The sequence below is a fragment of the Triturus cristatus genome, chromosome 4_2 (genome assembly GCF_964204655.1).
Source record: "Triturus cristatus chromosome 4_2, aTriCri1.1, whole genome shotgun sequence".
NCBI lineage: Eukaryota > Metazoa > Chordata > Amphibia > Caudata > Salamandridae > Triturus > Triturus cristatus.
Window position 1 is genome coordinate 560,203,652 of NC_140586.1, and position 22,656 is coordinate 560,226,307.

The 22,656-nt window shown below is 45.1% G+C and overlaps 1 protein-coding gene across 2 annotated transcripts in view; it reads left to right on the plus strand.

Moving 5' to 3' along the window:
- MTF2 (metal response element binding transcription factor 2) overlaps nt 1–22,656 on the plus strand; it is a 404,555-nt gene that overhangs the window by 76,269 nt on the left and 305,630 nt on the right. For both annotated transcript variants that reach the window (XM_085602198.1, XM_085602199.1), the window contains exons 3-4: nt 5,322–5,411; nt 9,810–10,002. In XM_085602198.1, the coding sequence (XP_085458324.1) occupies nt 9,919–10,002 (84 nt within the window). In that variant the 5' untranslated portion in view covers nt 5,322–5,411; nt 9,810–9,918. The remainder of the gene's footprint in view (nt 1–5,321; nt 5,412–9,809; nt 10,003–22,656) is intronic.

The window sequence follows — 22,656 nt, forward strand, 5'->3', positions numbered from 1 at the left end:
ATGTTGTCTTCTCTCCTAGCATGTACATTTCCATGCTCTTTCTCCACTCAACAAGAGACGGACCCGCTGCGGCCCCCCATGCCCTGGCTATGTCATTTCGTGACCACCAACCCTAGCTGCAGCAAGGCTAACTTGGGTTTAGGGAGGTTAAGGTCTGTGGATATTTCCAATATGACAAACGAGGGGCTGAGTGGAATCTCCTCCCCCCAGGACACTCTCCCTCCCCCATCAGAGTTGTCCAATACCTCTGAATCTTGGAACACTCCCACACCGTATGGTAAAATGTGCCTTCTGACCCTAGACAACGCAAAAGGGTGGATGTTTCTGCCCTTCCTATGCGGTGTAATCGCGCTCTGTCGTAGTATGCCCTGTGCAGATATTTGTAGTGAATTAGCCTGAGGCGCGATCGGATGGCTACTTTTCGAGGATGCACCAATGCCATCTCCCAGTCCAAATCATCCATCTCCCCCCAGCTCCGATTCACACTTCATTTGCAGTTTCTGCAGTGTTTCTGGCTTGCTGTTTATGATTGTTCTATACGTCCAGGAGACAGCTTTTTCTGCTATCTTCCCCCATCAAGAGTCGTCCCTCTAAGGGTGCGTATTCGGGGATATCATCAGTGTCTAGGCGCTGCGCCCGCCAGGCATGTTTCATCTGTAAGTATTTGTAGTGTTGGGTTGTGTTCATGTCGTATTCCGTCTGTAGACGTGCAAAAGTGACTAACTCTTTGCGGTATAATATATCTTTAAGTTGTGAAATGCCCAACAGGTCCCATCTCCTGAAGGCTCTCAGCTTCCTAATTTCTCGCAGGCAATTTCCCACCCATTACGGGGTCTCCCTAGTGACCCGTCCGCCCCAGGGGGAGGGGAGGGGAGGGGAGGGAAGGGAAGGGAAGGGGCGGGGCGTACGGGGAAAACAAAAAGCTCGGGAAGGAGCAAACGAAGAAGGGAAACAACAGGGGGAAGAGGGAGAAGGACAGGTTCAAAGTAAAAATCGGGGCAGAACACACTGGGTGGCGTGCAATGTGTGTTCCCGGTCCGTTACTCCAGTTGCTCTCCAGACCAGCCTTTACTCATCAGCATCATCGTCCACGGATGGTGTCGGAGTGTCTTTTCCTACTTCACCAGTGGCCCCAACTGTGCATTCCAGGAGATTGATGTCGTGCATCAAGGGGTGTTCCGAGTCTGTTGTGATGTCCTGGTCAGTGCAGTCCGCCGAGCGATGTGCGACAAGGTCCTTTTGGTGTCTCCAGACCCCAGTGCTGCTCATGCGTGGGACGCCCTCTGAGTCCAGTGCTCCCTTCCGGCTCCGGTATGGTGTCGGTCTGAGTGTCATATTGGGTACAGTTTCTTTCTTCTTCCACGTCTGATGTTGTGATCTAAAGGTGTTAGTGTTCAGGGAAGGGGCCTTCCCGGAGTGCCGTGTCGCATCAGTGGGTGCTCTCGGCAGGGGACGCTCCTCCAGCCAGTGCCAAGCCTCTTCCTAGGTGCTGAAGAACAGAGTCCTACCTTGAAAGATCACCTTAAGTTTAGCAGGAAAGAGGAGCATATACGTAATTTGTAATTGTCGCAATTTGTCTTTCACAGAGTCAAACGTCTTGCGTTGCTTTTGAACTTCTCGGGAGTTGTCCTGGAATACCATGATCCTTGCATTGCCTATCCGAATTTCTCCCTTCTGTCGGAATACCCTGAGAATAGTGTCCCTGTCTTGATAGTTAGGAAACCTGGCAATCAGCGGCCGCTGAGGTGCCCCCCGGCGGCGGCCTGACCCCGATCTGACTGTATTTGTGTCTCTATCTTACAAATACACCTGTATTTTGCGGGAGGGACAGCTCACTCCTGGAGGATGACCTATGTACATTCGATTAAAAAGTATATTGCCTTTCAGTATAGTGGTAGTCTCCCAAGTGTCAGCAAGATCTGGTTGTTCTATTCCTCTTCCCAGAGGAATTGGGGAGGGTTTATGTGGTCTCAATGGCTTGCCCTGTGTGGTTCCTTATTGTGTCTGATATGGTCTTGAAGTCTTCACGCATTACAAGCTCAACTTCTGCAAAACTCAAAGTGATTAAAGCATAGAAGGTGCCTTTCTTATCATAGAGAGGGTAGATGTACCCCAGCATCTGTGTTAAGTGATCAGAGTCTAAGGGGCGCCATGTGTCTTGGATCTCTGGTTGCTTTCAGGGTTTTATTGAATGGTATGAACTTGTATAAATGCGGATGCATGCACACGCTTGTCCATTTATAAGTTGCTAATGCTGAGAATCAGTCCTTATATATTGCCTCTTTACGCACAGTTCTACCTAGCAAAACTAACGAGAGAATAAAACAAGCCCTCCCTCCCCCTCCCCTCCCTCCGCCCCCTGGGATTGTTCCGACCCTAGCTACCTGGACAATGGAAAGGACAGGCATAGGTGCAAGTTACATCTGCCATTGGCAAGCGATTTTATTTTATTATTATTTTCTTTTCTCTCTGACCCCCCCCCCCCCCCCACCCCTTCCCCCTCCCCCACCCCTTCCCCCTCCCCACTGAAGGCATACTCTATTCAAGGGAGGTAATCATACTGTGAAACTAAAGAACTGAAGAAATAAGGGTTGAGCATGATTACTAAGCCACATTTATATAGAATGCAACCTAAGAAACCTGGGTCATGGCAGAGAGCAGAGCATGCAGGAAGAAAATGATACTGTGATAAACTCTTGAAGGATGATGTTCCAGCAAAGAGAAAGAAATGAGGGATAAGTGTCGATGGAGACAGGGAGAAAGGTTGATCTACTGGAACGGGGGATCCGATTGACCAGAAGTGATAGCAATCACACACCTAGATGGGTGTCGTGCTTCATCATTGGGCCAGTGCTGCAATGCCCAATGGGCCCCTGAGGGAGCTCTTTGCTGGAGGTCTTCTTAGTTGGTTGCTGTAATGGTGAATGCAAGTGAGGATATGGTGAGTGTAGAATGGTATAGTAAGTGGTTAAAAATGTCTAAGGGGTACTGAGGACGGTTTAATATGACATGGGCCCCTTTGACAAGAGTTAAAACAAACTAACACTGTCCTGGGAACAAATTAACTTTTTTTTTTTTTCTTTCAATTTTATTGTAATTGGAAACATTACAGCACCATTTAAGGACACTGCAGAATGGCCCTTAACCAAGAATAGTACACAATAGACTGTGAGACCTGCATCAAGCCTTATTGACTTCACTTGGACACGCATGCCATCTAACCTTCATCAAAACCAGTAGCATAGGACATAATTCATCATACCCAGGATATGCAGTCAACCCCCCTCCCCCAACCCCACCACCTACATGGGAACCCTCCCTGTTAGATTAATCAATTTCGGCATCCTCACTATCAGAGGAGGGGGGAAACCAGTGAACCATGACAGCTTAAAATATGTGAAGGAGGGGGTCAGCTTGTTTCATGCCATGTGTGGCTCAACCGGATCTTAGGCAATTCGTCATGACCAAAGAGGTGACACCTTGCCTACACTTGAGTGGCAATAAAGGTGTGTGTTTTTAAGTAAATGTGTACAATCAATATATCGTGTTAACTATACCTCCTACGGTGCAGGACATCTGAAGTCTGACCTGAAAAAGACAACTAATTAAGGGTGTCACCACTGACTGGATGGGTTGATACCTCCCTTAACACCCATAATCAATCAATTTATCAGGGCTTGTAAAGCGTGGATACTCACCCATGAGGATCTCAAGGCGATGGGGTGGGGCGGTGTAGGATCAATCGAAGAGCCCGGTTTTGAGGTCTTTCTTAGACTTGGTCAGCGATGCGGATTGCCTGAGGAGGAAGGGGGGGGGGAGAGGGGGTAGGGTGTTCAAAGTCTTGTCGGCGAGGTAGGAGAAAAAACTTCCACCAGTTCTGGTCTTGTGGATCCTGGGGATGGAGGCTAGGGCGAGTTGGGCAGAGTGGAGTTGTCTGACGGGCACGTGGAGTGAGAGGCGGTGGTTCAGGTATGCTGGTCCTTCGTTGTGTAGAGCTTTGTAGCTATGTGTGAGAAGCATGAAGTTGATTCTCTTGTTGACTGGGATCTAGTGGAGTTGTCGGAGGTGTTTGGGACGTGGATGCAGCGGGGGATGTTGAGGACCACTCTGGCTGCGGCATATTGGACGTTCTGTAGTTCCTTGAGCTGTTCCTGGGTGACACCGGTGTAGAGTGCATTGCCGTAGTAGTCTGCTGGTGATGAGTTCGTGGGTGCAGGCGGAGCGTGTGGAAGCAGGCTTAGGAAACTGCGTTGATTTGGTGGTTCATTGTGAGCGAAGTGTCCAGTATGACCCCCACGGTTGTGTCCATTGGGGTGAGGGGGGGGGGGAAATCCCAGAGCGGCTGGCCACCAAGAGCCTTCCCAGGCTGACTGGGTGGATCCCAGGATGATTACTTCGGTCTTGTCTGAGTTGGGCTTGAGGCAGCTGTCTTTCATCCAGATGGCAAAAGCCTTCATTCCGCTGTGGAAGTTGGTTCTTGCAGTTGTCGGTTTGTTGGTAATATGTCTCAACATTGAATCAAAAACATGGTGAGGGTGAAATATCGCCAGCAGTGAAATGTGCGCAGATAAAACGAACAAACAGGCAAGTGTCACACGTGAAAACACAACACCACTCCAAATCCGTGCTGCGGTTGCATTCCCAAATGCAGATAATGGGGATGATGCCCTTTTAGAATGGTGTTTGTGCTCCTCCGAATTGGGCAGAGGACCGTGCTTAGCTGCGAAAACAAACTGGTAGACATGGATGTAGCAATTAGATGGTATATGTAGGTAAAGAGAAACTCGCCAAGTTTATGACTACTCACTTGGTTCAACATGGTAAGGCACCCGTGACCTGCCATCCTGTAGGTAATGAGGCTGTCGGGGAGAGGGTTTTTAAAGCAAGTCGGAATCAGTCACATGTTGGTGACATGCCGAGGGAGGCTCCCGGTCACTTGACCGGTTCTTGAGATGTGTCCGCCATGTTAGGAGAGGTGGAGAGAAGCTCCTAGAGCCTGTTCTAGTGAATAAACTCAAACTGAACACTTATTGTATTTGACCCCCTAACAATATATCCCAGGCTTTTGCCCATAGGAGTTCAGCAAGGTTGTCTAACTCATTGTGGAAGATCTACATGTGAGTTTAATGATATGGGGCACATGCATGAGGATGCTGTTTTTTCAAGCAATGAACTTGAGAAATTGAATGCCACCTACATACAAGGTGTGTTTGCTCAGCAATTGGGCATACATATTTTAATCTGATTTCACACAACCATGTGAGCTGCATAAATGTTTTCTAAAGTTATTGTATGTTACCCTTTTTTTTTTTTTTACACAGATACACTGTCGCTATTTATCGCCATGTGGCAACCTATGCTCTTTAAAGAGACGTTTCCATGTAGAAGATTTAACTGAAGAGTTTACGAAGGTAAGGCTGATTACAAACATGTAAGATTTTCTGTTTTAAAACTAAACTGTGATAAAGCAGCAATCTAATTAAGGTTTTAACATTTTAAAAGTTATAACCTCAGTAAATCGGAGTGTACAGGAATTCATGAATATGTCCTGCCCTCTTTAACTCTTGTCAGACATTATAATGCTTGTGGATTTTACGTGTTGGAGCATTATAACATTTAATTTTTGTCATTTGGGGTGTGTATTTTGGTGGTGATTGGAAATTTAAAATTGTGCAAAACTGGTAGTCCCTTAAGAATTTAATTTTAGTGCTTTGATAAGTAACAATGTCAAATTTAGTTACCATTCATTTATCATTGGGTTGGCATTAGGATGCTGGGACAAGTAGACTCCACCCACCCACTGCACAAACCCATGGGCTGACAGTTCAGTGTCACATAATAGTTAAGAAAAAGGAATCCTCTGCTGCTACAGCGAGACATGCATATATAAAATGTTCCAAATTCGATAGGATTCATTAATGCAACGATTTTACTGTTAGGCAGAGTGAGTGAGATGTTCTTATTTGTTTATTGTAACTTAGAAATGGCTCTTTGTGTAGGAACCGGGTCAGCTAAAACCTACAATTTGCTGAAGCTACTTTTAACGTTTCAAGTTTATGGTGCACCAATAAAGACTGGACCAAGTCGGTTTGACTGTACATTAATAGAACCAAGGGTATGGCATGTACATCAAATTGGTCTAACTGTATATTACCTAAACGAAAAGCATGGTGGTGCACTAAATTTAAAGGTATTGGGCATACATTCCTAATCTTTTATTTTCAGGTACAGCACATTGAGATGCAGCAGCATACTCTTGTTCCACTTATTTCTTGTAGCTAAGATAATGTCCTCTGGATGATTATTGCATAGTTTTCAAAGTAGAGAGATCCTCCTTGTTTGATCTGGGTCAGGTTTCCAGATATAGAGATCTAGCACAGTAAACTGCCCCTTGGATAATGGACATCATCCATCTTTCCTTAAGAGAAGGACGGCTGGTAATTTTATGATCGCCTAACCTCTGAGGATACAAAGAATGCAAGACTCCTTTTCAAACAGGCATAGGTAAATTCAACCTATTGAATTCCTTGCACTGCATTTCCTGCCCAGTGTGTTTTAGTATTATAGTGCAAATAGAGTGGGCAGATTTGGGGTGAAACCCCATGTCTCTCATCTAGGACCTGCAAACTTTTGTCTTGCAGCTTTCTAGTGTTACGGTGGTCCAGAATTGGCAATCTAGAAGTGTGTCCTGGGTTTATGCAAGTGTTTTGCCACCACCTCACATTCTACCTCCTGATGTCAAAATCGTACCTTCAACCATATTTCTTAGTATGAAACCAGCTCTGGGGTTACTGATGGGAGATTCCACCCACCAGCTTGATAATACCCCCAGGTGACTGTGGTTCTAGCAGGAAATATATCTATGAGGAATTAGCTGCACTAACCTGGGCACATATCTTTCCCATGTACCAATAGCAGTAGATTACTTCTAAATCTGCTTCAAGGGCATGGCAACAGATTGATTAGCTAGAAGGGAACCAGAGATCACCAGAGATCACTTTAGAAGTGCCCAAGGTGCTAAATCTGCTGGGGCAGCTCTGCCGCAGTAGTATTTTAGGAACTATGACTGGCTACCTAGTAGTCCTGATTAGACTGTTTTATTATGTTTTAATATGAGAGACTGAAGAGCAAGCTAGGGGGCTCCAAGCATTACAGTTAAATGGTTGGACCCAATAAGGCAAGCTTGATCAGGACCTTTCAGAGACAGACCTGTGCAATTCTGGAGTGCCTTTAGGCTCAATGTTCTCTTCACTCAAATTCCTGCATGCCGCCATTGGCTAAGGTCAACAAAAGAGACGACTAGGCTCAGTCATTTATACTGATGGCACGCAGTTGGTAGTTCAAATCGATATGGGTTCAGGAGAAGGAGTGCTCTACTGCAGTGGGCACATTTGCCTTCAGATGAGGACGAGTAAATTTACTTCCAATGGGATTGAAATGTGGTCATGAGTAGCGCAGTGGCAAGACCCAATTCCTGATCAATCAGAATGGCACTGTGGTTGATAGAGAATTAATTCAAAATAGAACTTAAGTTGTTAAAAAAATATATATATGTTTTTGTTCAGTACTGTTTCCGCGCAGGCACACACCCATTGTTTACCCAAACCCACACATTCATTCATCCAGCTTAACATTAAACGTCCTCCCACAATTTTGTAATTATCCATCAACCTCATACCCATGTTTATCCATGCTGTTATCCACCATGTCCTGCATCTATGCATCAGTCCATCCACCCATTTCAATTTTCAATCTCTTCATCATCCTGCAGCCAAACGTTTTATGAATCTAAGAGTTAGGCAATTAAAGCGAAATCAAGAGGGGAGTAGAGGTAACACTAAGGATCAGAAATGTTCTACTCCGTCATTTACCATTGTCTGTTACTTTGATTGTACAGGTCTGTTTATTATTTGCAAATGGAAATGTTACAGGCCAGATATTATTGTAGAAGCCATCGGGCTGTAGGTTTTGGTCTTTTTTTATTTCCTTTTTTTTTTTTTTAACTAATTTTATTTCGTTATTCCGGATGAAATTTGGGTAAAGCCCCAGAAATGCCTGTAAAAATACAAAGTAGACAGGAATACCAATATTTCGAAACTTTGCAATACCTGGAAACATGCAGGGAAATACAACCGAAACAATATGCAGAGTTGTCCAGACATTCGTTCCTATATCTAAGATATGAGTACAGGATGACAAACAATTGTGGAGTGATTATATCCAGAGGAATTTACCTGTGTGGCAGCTACGGTCAGGCGTCCGGGGATGGGAGGGGAGGGAGCTCAATCCCATGATACTCTGCCCAGCGAGTTTTTTTTTTTTAAAGTAACTTTCTCTTCTCTTCTGAGTCTTCTATTGCACAGGAAAGCACTTTTGGTCGGTGTGTGAGAATGTGTTTGTGGATTGTGATCAGTGATTGTTCTGTTTGAGTTTGTATTCAGTATACCATATCTGTTATTTATTTTAGGTTGAATGCCACTGGTATTGCCTCCATTGAGCTCGGGGATTGTGAAGTTTAATGCATTTGGGTAAATGAGCAGGACACATTTCCAAGAGACCAGAAGAGCCATTAAGATGCAGGAAATAAAGAGTTTTCTCCTAATTGAAAATTATTTTAAAGCAGGAAGAAGTGGGGTTGAGGGTGCTAGCGGACAGCTGATTGTAGAAAGAACAAATGGATCAGAAAAACTGACAACTTTTACTTCAGATTGTGGGTATAGGATGAATTTAGGAGGATGGGCAGGAATGGAGGAAGGAGGAAGAGCGTAGTGGTGGAGACTGATCATTTTCAGTATATAACCTTGTGACATAGTTTATGAAAATATACACTTTCAGCTGTTGATCCAAGTAGTTTTTTTGTGAGGAGAACTGATCTAGTGCACTTCTTGGGGAGCCACCAAGTTGAGGATCACAATTGTTCACTGTGGGTCACATAAGTGATCTTAACATTGGGCAGGTAAGCACGATTGATCAGGAGGAGCCTGGGATAAGCTGATTGGTTCATCTGAATCACTTTATAGTTGCAATTGGCATAATTCTAATACCGGAAATTAATGACGGTAATGTGGGCTGTGATGCTAAAAGTGTAATTGTTCACCTTGCTGCTTTTTTTTTTTGCCACAGTCTAAATCCAGAGTGAGGTTTAGCTCTTGCAATGTATCAATTTAATAGCACCCATAGTTCTCACTGGTGCACTTAACGTTCCAATTTACTCCGAGATTAGTCAGGGCACACCTTTACACACAGTCCATATAAAGGTTTGAGGCGAGCAAATGAAAATACATTAATGTCTTAACGTCTTATCCAAGAAGATTTCTTGTTCAGAGTATTTGTTTTGACATGTTGGAGCACAATAAAGTATCAAAACAGTAAGTTATTTTTGTCAACCTCCTATAGCGGGCTCTCCGCCCATGTTTTTTGCCTCTTTCCTTGCAAACAATTGTGCTTTGGAACTCCTATTTTTTATTTTTCCCCATCATAATTCTTGCAACTTCCAGCTTGACAAATGTTGTTGGCCCAACATCCTTCACAGTTTGAATGTTTAAAAAAAATCAGAAGGAGCTTATGTTGCTTTGCGCTTGCGTGTCTTTGTATGTGAATGTTTGCGTGTTATTGTTGCTGCTCCATTTTAAATATAGTATCTACTTCGAAATGGCTTTCTCACTTCTAAACAAATTGGTCGATTGCGTTCAAGTAGAAAATGTTTGTCTTCCAAAATGTCAGAAATAATAGCATATATGTTTGATTTAAAAAAAAAAAATTGCTTTAATTGCAACTGCAATAAATGTCTTATTTTTGTTTTGTTACAGAGATTCTAAAGTGGTCAGTACTTCTGTGCTCCAAAAGCGATCACTGTTGCATCAAAATACCCTAGTGTCCTTCTCCAAGCTGTCTTTACGGCATGGACATAAAAACAAAATGCTAGTGTGCAAATTTGAAGAAGGCCAAGATGTCCTAGCCAGATGGTCCGATGGATTATTTTATCTTGGAACTATCAAAAAGGTAACCAATTATGTTTGTGTGTTAACATGAACACAGATGAGGGATTGGTGCAGCTTCGTTATCCTCAAATGAAGTTATATTGTTATTTAGGCAATTAAGGAACTTTAAGTTTGCCAAATGACCTTTGACACAAAAAGATTTTATGCAAGATTTGGGACAGCTTGTGCGGAGTATGTAAAATACAGAGAGGCGTTTTTTTCTGTTTTCTTTAATGTGCACAGTCTGTTAATGGATTGCCAGTAGGAAAATAAATAGGTTGTGGTTTAGGAATAGAAAGTGTTTAAATGGATCTGTGCAATCATTTTCTGATAAAGACTTCAAGCTGCAGAATCCATCCCTTTTGAATTTCACAGACTGGATCCAGAAAGTTTTATGTGAGCAGTACCCCTGCTTACCATCCGGTGGCTCAGTTCGGTTCTGCGGTGGCAATGACATTGTGGTCCCCTTTTTAGGCGCCAACCAGGTGCGCGGACATCAGTTTTTTTCTTTCTGGTCCAGTTAGTGCTGATCGGAAATTTCATCTAAAAAGGTATGGTTTAAGCCGTGAGGTGCCTGTCACCGTGCCACGACCCGCACCTCGTGTGCTTATGGTGTCTCGAGCGTGACCACAACTTGAAGTCATGCTCAGACTGCTGGCCCATGGTGCCGAAGGCTTTGAGGGAGCAGTCCCTAAAGCTGCTTGCGGCCTGGCAGTCCTCTTCATAGTTGGGCTGCCTGTACGCCTTTCTGCCCATACCACTTCTGCCGAGAGTTCTCAACCAGGTCAAGAATGATCAGGCCCAAGTCATTCTTGTGACTCCAGACTGGGCACGGAGAGTTTTGTATCCCAAGCTTCTGAAAATGGCCATCGATTTCCCCCGATCAGGCTGCCCCTTCGGGAGGATCTAATGTTGCAGCAGCAGGGGAGGATCCTCCACATGAACCTGTCTACTCTCCGCCTACTTGCGTGGAGATTGAGCAGCGGCAGTTGATAGCTTTTGACCTTCCTCCTCCACCAAAACTGTATACGTCTGCCGTTGGCAAAAATGTGTAAAAATATTGTACAGAAAAGTCTATTGCTCCTCTTTCTGCCTTACTTTATGATATTCTACTCTTTAGTCTTACCCTTGCCCAGCAGGACTCTGCTGTGGGCACTCTCAAGGGTTATCTCTGGTCGGTCCTCTACTCTGTGCTTGCCTGATCAACCCTCATTGTTTGTCCCCTATTGTTAATCGGTCTTTGAAAGGGCTTATACATATGTTTCCCCCTCGATCATGCATCCGTGTGATCTGAACCTTGTTCTCACATATCTCAAGTGTGCTCCTTTTGAGCTGCTTCACTCCCTACCAGGTGTATAGCATCAAGACAGCGTTTCTAGTGACAATAACATCTGCCAGGAGGCTTAGTGAGCTGCAGGCTTTATCATCCAAGCCTCCTTATCTAATGGTATTCCCGGACATGGTCGTGCTTCGAACCCGGGCCTCTTTCCTATCTAAAGTGCTGTCCCCATTCCATTTGGGACAATCTGTCACCCTGCCCACCTCGTATGCTCCTCCACATCCCTCTAAAGAGGAGGAACAACTCCACTGTCTGGACCTAAAATTAGCTTTGTTCTACTGTGACGGCGCCAAAGAGTCCCAGGTGGACAACCAACTCTTCATGTGCTGTGTAGGAGCTAAAAAAGGTCAGGCAGTTCATTTTGCTTTGGGTTGTTTTCTGTATCCAGATTTGCTACGCCCTGGCTAAAAAGAAGCCTTCTGAGGTCTTACGGGCCCATTCCACCAGGGTTAAAGCTGCGATCGCGGCGTTGGCTTGTGGTGTTCCTGTCCTGGACATCGGTCAGGCAGCAGTGTTGGCGTCCCTTCACACGTTTGCCAAGCACTACTGCCTGGACAGTGAAGTCTGCAGGGACGGGCACTATTCCCGTTTGGTCCTGCAGGACTTTTTAGTTTAGTCAATTGGCTGCAGCCCACCACGTGGATGCTGTGGCTTGAGTATCTATTCAAAGATAATGAATGTGCAAATAGAAGTTTCTATCAGTTGAGCAAGTAACTTACCTTTTGGTAACGGATTATCTGGTAGAGACCATATCAAGCTGCCGATTCCTCACAAACCCACCCATGCCTCCCTGCTCTGAGGGCTCATTTCTAGGGCTGGGGTTGTTCACCTTTCAGGACCCTAGTTTGGATGCACACTAGTCAGTTTACTTCATGGCTCTGCGCATCTGGTGTGGAAAGTTGTGAAAGGTAACTGACGTCCGCTTGCCTGGGTGATCGTGACGTTGTGTCCAGCACCAACGATGCAGGGCGGAACCATCTCATGGCACGCAGGGGTACTGCTCACGCAAATGTTTACGGATCCAGTCTTTCGCCTGGGAAATTCTATGGGTAGGAATCTGCAGCTAGATATTGTCTCTACCAGATAATGCATTCCCCAAGGTAAGTAACTTGTTTGTGCAATCGTCCATTGTACCTTGACAATGTCAGTGTGTTCTGAGTTTCACAGCAGACTGCATGCTGAGGGATTTTTCACGGATCCCTTTTATATGATGAATTTTCCATGAAGGAAATTAGCTTTCCGCTAATCCTTTTAAAATTGTGTTGACTTTCTAATTAACAAAGTGACAGTGGGGTGAGAGTGAAGAGTGAGTGGAAATGAATGCGATCGAGGTTTAAAGTTGTCCTGGTCTTTCTTGTCATCTAGAAAGTTTGCATTGGTCCAGTAGTAGACGTGTTCCAACAACTGGCTTGGACCTATCGCCTAAATGTAGTTCCTAAAGCTAGCTGCTGACATCTTGCACTTCCTGTTAAAATGGAAACCACCTTTTGTGTGGTTTTGCTCAAAGCATCTGTCTGCCTTTTTGCTTCAGTAGTTACAGTTAGGACCTAGTTTCCATAGGAAGAGCATTGTTTGTTTTGCTAATAACTTTGGGTCTGTTTGACGAATCGTTACAAAGTTTTCAGAACTAGTTTGCCAGTCACTTCAGCAGCTATCTGGTAAGTGTTGTGGTAATCAGTCAAGCTGGCGGCGAGAAAAAAGGGGAGGGGGTCCTAAAAAATGTTGTTTTCCCAAGCAATTTCCCAAAACAAGGAGTTTTGACATGACTACCGCCTGGACCGCTGAACGGAATTGCACCAAATTTACCAGAGAGGTAGATCTTGGTCTGGAAAAAGCGCTTTTCGTAATTTGGCTGACATCTGTTTAGCACTTTTGGAGTTATTAGAGTAAAAATATTTATGTAGATCTAGATACGTGGATCCATGCGCCAACAGCAGTGCCATGATTAGCTGGCCACAACCTGAGAGGAAATTTGTGGCTGACAATTTGTCAGTGGGGCTCTATTCCCAGGGGCGGAAATAAAATGTAAGTGATAGAAGGGGCCAGGGTAGACCTGAGCCCATGGACCTGATGGAGCGTCTGTGAAGGACCTCTCATGGGCAGGAAATTGTCCACTATTCTTTTTCTTTTCTTTTTTCTTTTTTTGTTTTCCGCATGAGGATCTGTGGAGCCACACCCTTGGGTGCTCCACGGCATATCTGCAGATTCAGACCCCAATTGAAAACGTATCCAGCCGCTCACAGACCCACATACCTACTCACACCCACTCACAGACCCACACAGCCACTCTGACTCGCACAGCCACTCCCACACCCACTGTCACTCACACAGTCCTACAAAATCACCCACACAACCACTCAAGCCCGCTCGCACACCTGCTCACACACCCGCTCGCAAACCTACTCGTACGCCCACTCGCACACCTATTTACACACACTCGCACACCTATTTACACACTCTCACAGCCACCCTCCCCATTCCTACACCCACACAGCCACCCTCCCCATTCCTACACCCACACAGCCACCCTCCCCATTCCTACACCCACACAGCCACCCTCCCCATTCCTACACCCACACAGCCACCCTCCCCATTCCTACACCCACACAGCCACCCTCCCCATTCCTACACCCACACAGACACCCTCCCACACCACTCCCACACAGACACCACTCCCACACAGCCACCCTCCCACACCACTCCCACACAGCCACCCTCCCACCCACACCACTCCCACACAGCCACCCACACCACTCCCACACAGCCACTTGTACACCACTCCCACACAGCCACTCGTACACCACTCCCACACAGCCACTCGTACACCACTCCCACACAGCCACTCGTACACCACTCCCACACGCCACTCGTACACCAGTCCCACACGCCACTCGTACACCACTCCCACACGCCACTCGTATACCACTCCCACACGCCACTCGTATACCACTCCCACACGCCACTCATACACCACTCCCACACGCCACTCATACACCACTCCCACACGCCACTCATACACCACTCCCACACGCCACTCATACACCCACTCACAGCCCCACTAAACCACTCGCACACAGCCGCTCGCACACCTGCTCACACAGCCGCTCGCACACCTGCTCACACAGCCGCTTCCACACCCACACAGCACTCACACAGCCATATAGCCACACAGGCACTCACACAGACACACATGCCCACACAAAGGCAGTGATGCATATATAGCAACTGCAGTAGCGGGTCCATAAAATGAATAAAAAAAAAAAAAAAAGACTTGGTACATTACATTTATAGAAAGACTACATAAGTTACCTTACTTTTTAATTATTAGTTTTAAAATGTATAATAAGAATGAATGTGTGAATAAAACGTATTTATAAACTTGTTAAAACGTATATTAGTAAATTGAACTTATGGGGCAAATTGTACTACAATTTAAATTTTAAATAAACTGTGAAATTCACAAAAAAAAAAACAAGGTTACAGGGGCTTTTTGATTAGGAGAGTTGAAAAAACAAAAAACCTTAGAAATTCAAAGAAAAAGCCAAAGGTTACAGGTATCGTTATAGTTGGGTTCAAATTTTACACTCAAAAAGCCTTAAATTCAGCCATTATAATTACCTGAGCTAGCTGTAATTTGCACTCCTCCCTTCAATGCACTAATTATGACTTCACATGTTACATCACTCATGACGTGGTCAGTAACATCACTCATGACATCACTGATGACATCGCCAGCAAATTAAACTTCAATATACTTCATAAAATACCATTTAATTTTGCTTTAAATAAGAAAAGGAGACCTTTGAGAGACGTCTATAGAGAGCTCATTGTAACCTTAGCAACTACTACACTCACTTCTCACCCAGGAGAGAATTCTCAGAGGATAATCCTGTCTCTTCTAAACCTCTACTCCAAAGACTATTGATCAAAGTAAAACCTCTAACCTAAACTTTTTAACCCGTGGCTCCCTTGACCTATTGGCCATAGGCCGCGGCTCCCAATTGTGTCACCTTTTTCGGCAGTTTGTGGTGGATGTAAGCCTAGCCTCGGCAGCACTTCCATTTTCTCCTTAAAAATAATTGGGATGAAGCCAATGAGGGTCTTTTAATCACCGCTGTAACAAAATAAAATATAACAGTTGTTTAATAAAACAACTTTGACTGTTTAAGTCAGAAACAATACTCTTCAGCACTGGGGTCTGCATATAGATTTTTTTTTTTTTTGTTTGACCGTTTTTGTTCTTATTCCGGTCATTCAGTTAGATTTCAATTAATCAGTCGGAGAATGACTACATGCAGTCAGCGCTATCAAATAGGTGTTGCAAATGCTCCATTAGGTTGATAACAGGTGGGTTCCATTTCTTTGACCTGATGACATTGGATGAAAGTTTGCTGGAGACAATTGGTTTCTGTTTGACCTAAAATATGGCTGATCAGCAAATTCACCAGTTTATATGTGCCATGTTTCTCAGGGCTGACGGAAGAGCTGATCTGACATTGTAATTGTATTTATATAGTGCTTTCGACCCCTGACGAGGCATTGAAGCACTTTTGTGGCGAGTAGCAACCTTCTCTAGAATCCTAGATTAGTATTTAATAGTTAGTGCAATTTATTTTATTGTGCATGAGCTGTTGGGTTTGTGCTCTCGATTTCATGTGTGTTTAGTAGAGTTTGGAGTAGGGATAAGAATGATTGGAATGGTTTTGTAAAGGGGAAACTATATAAATATTAACTTTGTTTTGTAAATAGTGGGTGCTTGTTAGTTGGGTGGGATGGTTGAAGGAGGGGTTAAAGTTTCTGAAGGATGTTTGGGCGTTCATAGTAATCAGAATTGTTTGAGATGAGACCGAGGGAGGAGGGATGGCAGGGACAAAAGGGATTTTTTTTTAATAGCAAAATGTAAATAATTTATACATGCATTTTTATACTATTGTGTCAAGAAGGAACATAAATGTCGAGCGGTTATCGCCCGTCCATTGGATAAGGTTTTCTTATGGTCAGGACTGCTGTCCTGCTCTTGTAGGTGCCGAACACTTGTTCAGTAAGAAAGGGAGACCGGTGTAGTACTCGGTACTCAAAGCAGAACAGAGCGTGCACAGCAACATCCTCAGGCTTACCACATACCCTAAGGAGAGAGAGCAGAAAAGCAATACTTACTGGCCAGTTAGAGGGAAGCAATGTCTGACACTTGTAAATGCTCTCATTTGGACTGAACGGAGCGCAGACCATGCCCTTCAGAGGTTCATGCACCCAAATGGTGGTATTTATAAAGAGCAGAGTTTACCCAATATAGGCATTTGCACTAGGCAAGTACCTAATGGGGGACAAGGGCACCCAACTCCAGAATAATAAAGGCGAGTGATTTAAACATGTAATTCCCAAGAGGCGTGGATGAAACATACAGGGAAATCCCCGTAGGTGTAGGCAGCACGAAAGGGAATTGTCACTTGTGCAGAGACTCTGAATATGCACTGTTCTAGGGCATGCTCTGGTTCAGGGCAGTGAGGAGCAGGTGCACATAAATTAAAATCCCTCTTTTCCAGAGGTGCACAATGGTTGGACCCGTACATCTCAGGGCAGGCTGTAAGTGAGTCAAAACAGCAGAGGTACCACAAGAATGCTCGGAGTAGATAACACACTGAGATGTGATGAGAGCATCTTTCCTGGTGTAAGAGTACACCGTGATTCACATGCTGCCAGGTAGGCAGAAGGCACCCAATAGACCTGCAGCTTCTCAAGTTTTCCCCAGCCAGCTCCTGCCGTCTTATGCTTGCTGGAAGGCCCCACACCAAACAGTTGCCCCCACACAGGATGACCTCTGAGGCAGTATGTGGCCAGAGGGTACGGGCAGGGGCCAGGAGGCAGGGCTTCCATCGGCAGGCATGCATCTATATCAAGGACTGGGAGGAGTGAGTAAAACCGTACGCTTTACTATCTAAGTGTTGGGCCGGTTCTAAGGCCTCCACCTGGGTGCCGGAGCGTTATCAAGTCAAAGGCATGTGGTGCACAATGGGGACGTGCTAGATAGTGCAGGGTAGGATTACATGTAACTGCTGGCCAGGCTCAGGTGTGTGTAAATAAAGCACGTCCGTGGTATTTTCTGTCTCCCTCAGCTGTGGGGTCTGGTTTGGGATTTCAAGAGTTTAAGGCCTCGCTCCCCAGCTTTTACTCCCTGTGTCATCCCGGACTGCTGTCCTTGATTGTCTTTCCTCACATAACTATGAGTAGTTGTATCCAATCCAAGGAACCAACAGTGCTGTTTTTCAAAGATTGGTGTAAGAAGTTTCTAGTTGGTAAGGTCTCCTGTTCACCAAGACTACTTCACCAGCAGACGATTCTCACCCAGTGCTGCTGTGGAGAAACGTGATGTATATGGTAAAGCAGCAGCGCTAGGTAAAGTGGTGTTTGAGCGCCGCCTAATGTAAGAACACGAGTTGCTTCGTTTTTGCTGATCCAGCTGCAAACTACTGAGCCTGATTTACAATTTAAGGTAAATGAAGAAGTTCTGATTCCTGGAAGAAGCTGCGAAATCCATAGTAGAATCCACTGGCGCAATACCATCCTCCAAACTGTCTTTGTGGGAGAGGTCATTTTGCAAGCGGGCTTTTTTTTGGACTTGGCACTGCTACTATTGAATACCATTAAGAGACTGTAGACCACTCTTAACCTTCAATCCTGAGGCATGCAATGTGCAAAGCACATCTGCTCGCAGCGCCCCTGGCTCGTTTTGATGGCACTCCGGGGTACCGTGGCACACAGATTGGGTACCGCATAGGGTGGTCTATCGCAAACAAAAACAACAGTTTGTCAACCTGGAAAGAGGTTTTAGTCCAGACGTCTGTATTACACAAACCACTGTAACATGCAACCAGTAGAGATGTCTTAGCAGATAGGATGCTGTGTCACAAACCACTAGTAAAATTATTCTTCATCGTGGAGGAAGGTGTCAGCAGAGAAGTCGGTCTGTTGCACACCACTACTACACTGAGACATCACTAGAGAGAGGTCTTGGTGAACAGATTAATTTATTGCAAACTACTACTACACTCATTCATCAGAAAGGAGATGGGTCTAAGCAAAGTGGTCAGTATGTCGTAAAATACAACTAACCTTAGCCGTGACTGTCAAGATGAATAGCTAAGCCTGATTCAAATCACTACCATACACATACATCAGCAGGGGACATGTGTCAGCGTAGAAGCTAGTTCTCTTATAAATAGTACACCGCTTTAAAAATGGGATTATAGTTCACATGATATATGTTAGAGATACTAACACTCAGTTGTGCAGAAAGAATAGTAATTTAACTTAGTTGTGGAGAAGTGTGGCTCAATGATTAGAGCGGCAGACCCTGATGCAGAGGTCTAGCCCGGGACCAGGGTTCAATTCCCCGCCTCGGCGGGTCTTGGGCTCAAAAATTCCACGGACCTGATAATTCTTGCCTCGGTGCCATTCTAATCATGGAGTCCCACTCTGCAACTCTGGGCAATAGCTTGCTTAATCTCCACAACGGCCCCCACAACGCTAAGGATGCCTGGCCTCCACCTTGGGGGTGCCCAGGAGTGGACGCCTCACAGGGAAAGCCAGGATGGGTTCCACAGCGGTATTCGTACAAGCGCCTTGAGACCCTTGTGGGTGAGTAGTGCGCTATACAAGTATCAATTTACAACTTGTGCAGTAGCTCAGTATATATTTTTCATTGCCAAGAACTTTTACAAGACACACTCACTGGATGATGTCATCAGTGGTGTCATGAGTGAAGTTACTGACTATTTCATGAGTGATGTAAAATGTGTGGTCAAAAGCAGTACATTGCGGGGGAGCATAAGTTCTAGTTAGATTGGGTAGCTATAACTGCTGAATTTCTATGGTTTTGTGTGTAAAATCTGAACCGAAGTAGAACATCTCTGTAACCTTTAGTTTTTCAGTGCGTATATACATACATATAACATGTTTTTAAAAGCTCTTGCCTTCCCTTTGTTTTAGTCTGGCTTTCAAGAATTGCCTTGTCGAGCCTTCTGGGTTTCTCCTGTGCTCCTTCCCCTGTCAAATTGGATAATTAGGTTTAATGTTATGCTGGTGACATAAAGCTGATTGTGAAACTGGAATTCACGTCAATCTAGCTATGCTTTCATGAAGGTCTTTTTGCAGTTGCTTAAAGTTTTTCTGAGTCATTTGCAACATAATATTGATAGAAATAAACCCCCAAATTCCAGAAGGCCAGTTTAGAATCCAAGTTTTAGTCTTGCCCCATGCCGGTCTATTGAGCCTCTAATTGCTAAAGTGACAAGCTTTAGTTTTTTCTCTTGAATTTTTTAACAAGATCCTTCTCCTTCCCATGTTTTCTAGCTAAACAAGCAGCCAGGTGACCTCAGCCTGGATGGATTAAAAGCTGCCGCCTACTCATGTCCTAAATACATGCTGTGCAAGCTGCAGCTAGAATTCAGCAGCCAAGTTAGTTTTGGGTCTACCCTAAAGATTGATTATAGCAAATTAGAGTGGCCTCTGTCTCCAAGTGGTGGTTCAGCTGACTAAAAAAAAGAAAAGGGGGGGGGGGGAGAGAGAGAGAGAGAGAGAGAGAGAGAGACTGACTAACTCAAACCAGTTCACAACAGCAGCCCCACTATTATTAGCCAGTAATCTTATTTTTTCCTCCACTCCTTCATGCCTTACCTTGTATCAGTTGTGGTTGCACTAAGTGGAAGAGTCTTCCAAAGATGTTAAATACTGTTTCTCTCCATTATCTCAGCCTCACTGGTAAACACTTTGCCTTCTGCAAAGCCTTGAAGACCTGGCTCTTTTTGTCACCAGCGCATTAAAGTAGTTTTATTGGTCTTTCCAGTCGAGTCCTCCATTTCATCACAGATTCGGTGATGAGAGTAGGTCCTTGTGCCAGCTCCCCCTGAGATGGTTCTCATGTCCAGCTTGCCTGCGGTCCGCTTCCCTTTGCTTCCTTTCTACCTGCTGTCCTCTGTGCATCCTCTGCTCATTTATTGCTGTAGTATCTCTTGCTCGTTTTCAGCCCTATGTTTTGCCCTCTCTGCACTGTTTTGCCTTGTATGCTAGTTTCTTCCCTCTTCTCACCTTTTCCTCAAAGACCTTGCACCTCAGCGCCCACATACCCCATGGGGTGACAGTGCCATGCTCTACAAATGCTGATTGATTGATTGATTGATTGAGATACCTTTTGAGGCCACTTTGTGCTTCATAATTAGTTTAGACGAAGTGGATGGGGTTAATTGGGTTCTTTAATCCAGTTAATGTGAGGCCTAGTATTTCTTTGAAGGATTGATTGTTAACTTCTAGTTCTAAGCTCCGTTTCACCCTGTGCTCCATCTTTTAGATCTGTGGTTATCTGGTGCATTTCCCCATCTCGTTAATAGACAGAACATTATGGGCTGGTTTAGTTCTATGGGTATTGTTATATTTGCTGTTGTACTGTTTTCCATTGTTTCAGCTGCTATCCTTTTCTTTCTTTTGACAAAGGTTTTTTCCTATCCTATGGCTGTATGTTCAAGTCTGATTGTGGCTGTATGTTCAGGTCTGATTGTGAATATCTGCAGTTGCCATTTCTGATCCAATTTGAGAGGCACTTTTTCAGAAACAATTGGGAGGATCTACTGATGTTTTCGGCTTTTGACACTCTTCTCTGTTACTTCTGTGTTTTCACGAGAGGGTAACTTTTCTGCCTAAAGGTTGTTTTGATTTTTAACATTGAGCTGACTCAAAGATTTACTTAGTTTCTGTATTTAAATAGTGAATTGTTTTTTGTGCCCGTTGACACAATGTTGTACTCTCCTCTGTCCCACTGGACTTTTTAGGTGTCTTACTGCTCCTGAAGATCTTTTCTCTCACTTTTTTTTTTTAATCTGGAGATTCATGTATGCATCTTTTGAAGAGACTTGTGGGACTCTATCATAACTTTGGCGCCGGTTGACGAATCTTCTAAACTAATAGCCCGTTCCGGTCAGCTCCTATCCTGAAAGTTTGGGGGTGATTCGTCAAGCGGGGGCAGAGAAAAAAGGGGGGGTCCCAAAACGCGTTTTCCCCATGTTATTTCCCATAGGAATCTATTTATTTTTTTGACAAACAACTTTTTTATTTTCTTATAGACAGCGAAATCAAAAAGCACATATAACAATCTGATTAACTTGGCATCAACAAGATCTATCACAGAATCGTTGATAAGCAATCGCAAGATCCCCCACCCCCTCCCCCAACCTTCTGCTCCCGTCCCTCGTAATTCCCTTCCCTCCCCCCCCCCCCTAAAACAAGCCCCCGAGCCATTTCCCCCATATTCTGTGAAACTTTTTGGGGCAGCCCCGGGCAGTGTACAACGTCCATTCCTGTGCTGCGCACCAGTCCACCCCTCTTCTCCATTTAGCACCTTTGGGTGGGTCAATCTGATTCCAGGCGGCTGCAATGTCTCTTTTAGCCACCACCAGAGCAGTAGTTAGGAAATATTTATCATTACGGGAACCGTCCAACCCATCCGTTATTCCCAACAGAGCCAGCCTAGGGTCATGGGGGACCTCCAATCCTAGGACCTCAGTTAAATCGATTTCAATCTCAGCCCAGTAGTTCCCCAGGCGTGGGCAAGACCAGACCATATGAAAGATATCCGCCGGATCTACCCCGCACTGAGCGCATGAAGCAGCCTGACACAGGCCCGCACGATATAGGCGTTCTGGGGTCAGATATGCGGCGTGGAGATAGTAAAGCTGGATAAGCCGCAGTCTAGTAAAGCTGGATAAGCCGCAGTCTAGCCGAAGTGGTGATCGTCCTGGGTGCCATAAGGGCGTCCCTCCAATCCTTTTCATCCAGAGGACCCACCTAGGTCTCCCACCGCTGCCTCAATCCGTTCCAATCCACCGGGGTGTTATTGACCAGGGACCGATAATTCCGGGACATTCCCCCCTCCCCCCTCCCCTCCCCAAGACATCCCAGCATCACCTGAGCCTCAGGCGGGCTATGGTTGGGAATCCTGGCGTCCAGAAGGACGTGAGATTGGATTGCGTGGCGCAGTTGGAGATACTTGTAGAGTTGCGAAGAATGTAAAGAAAACCGGTTCCGGAGCTCTTGGAAGGAACACATGTGGCTCCCTTGCCAGACATCACCCAAGCGGGAGATCCCCAGAAGATCCCAAGCGCGAAAACCTTCAAGCCCCGATACCTACCGCAGCCAAGTACCATGCCAAAGTGGTGTAACCAGGGTCAGTATCATCGACCAATGGGTGTGCCGTAAGGTGGCACGCCACGCCAAAAAGGGGGCCCGCACAACATCCGGAAGCGACCGAGGGATCGTCGCCCCATAGAGCATGTTCTGAATAGAAGAGAA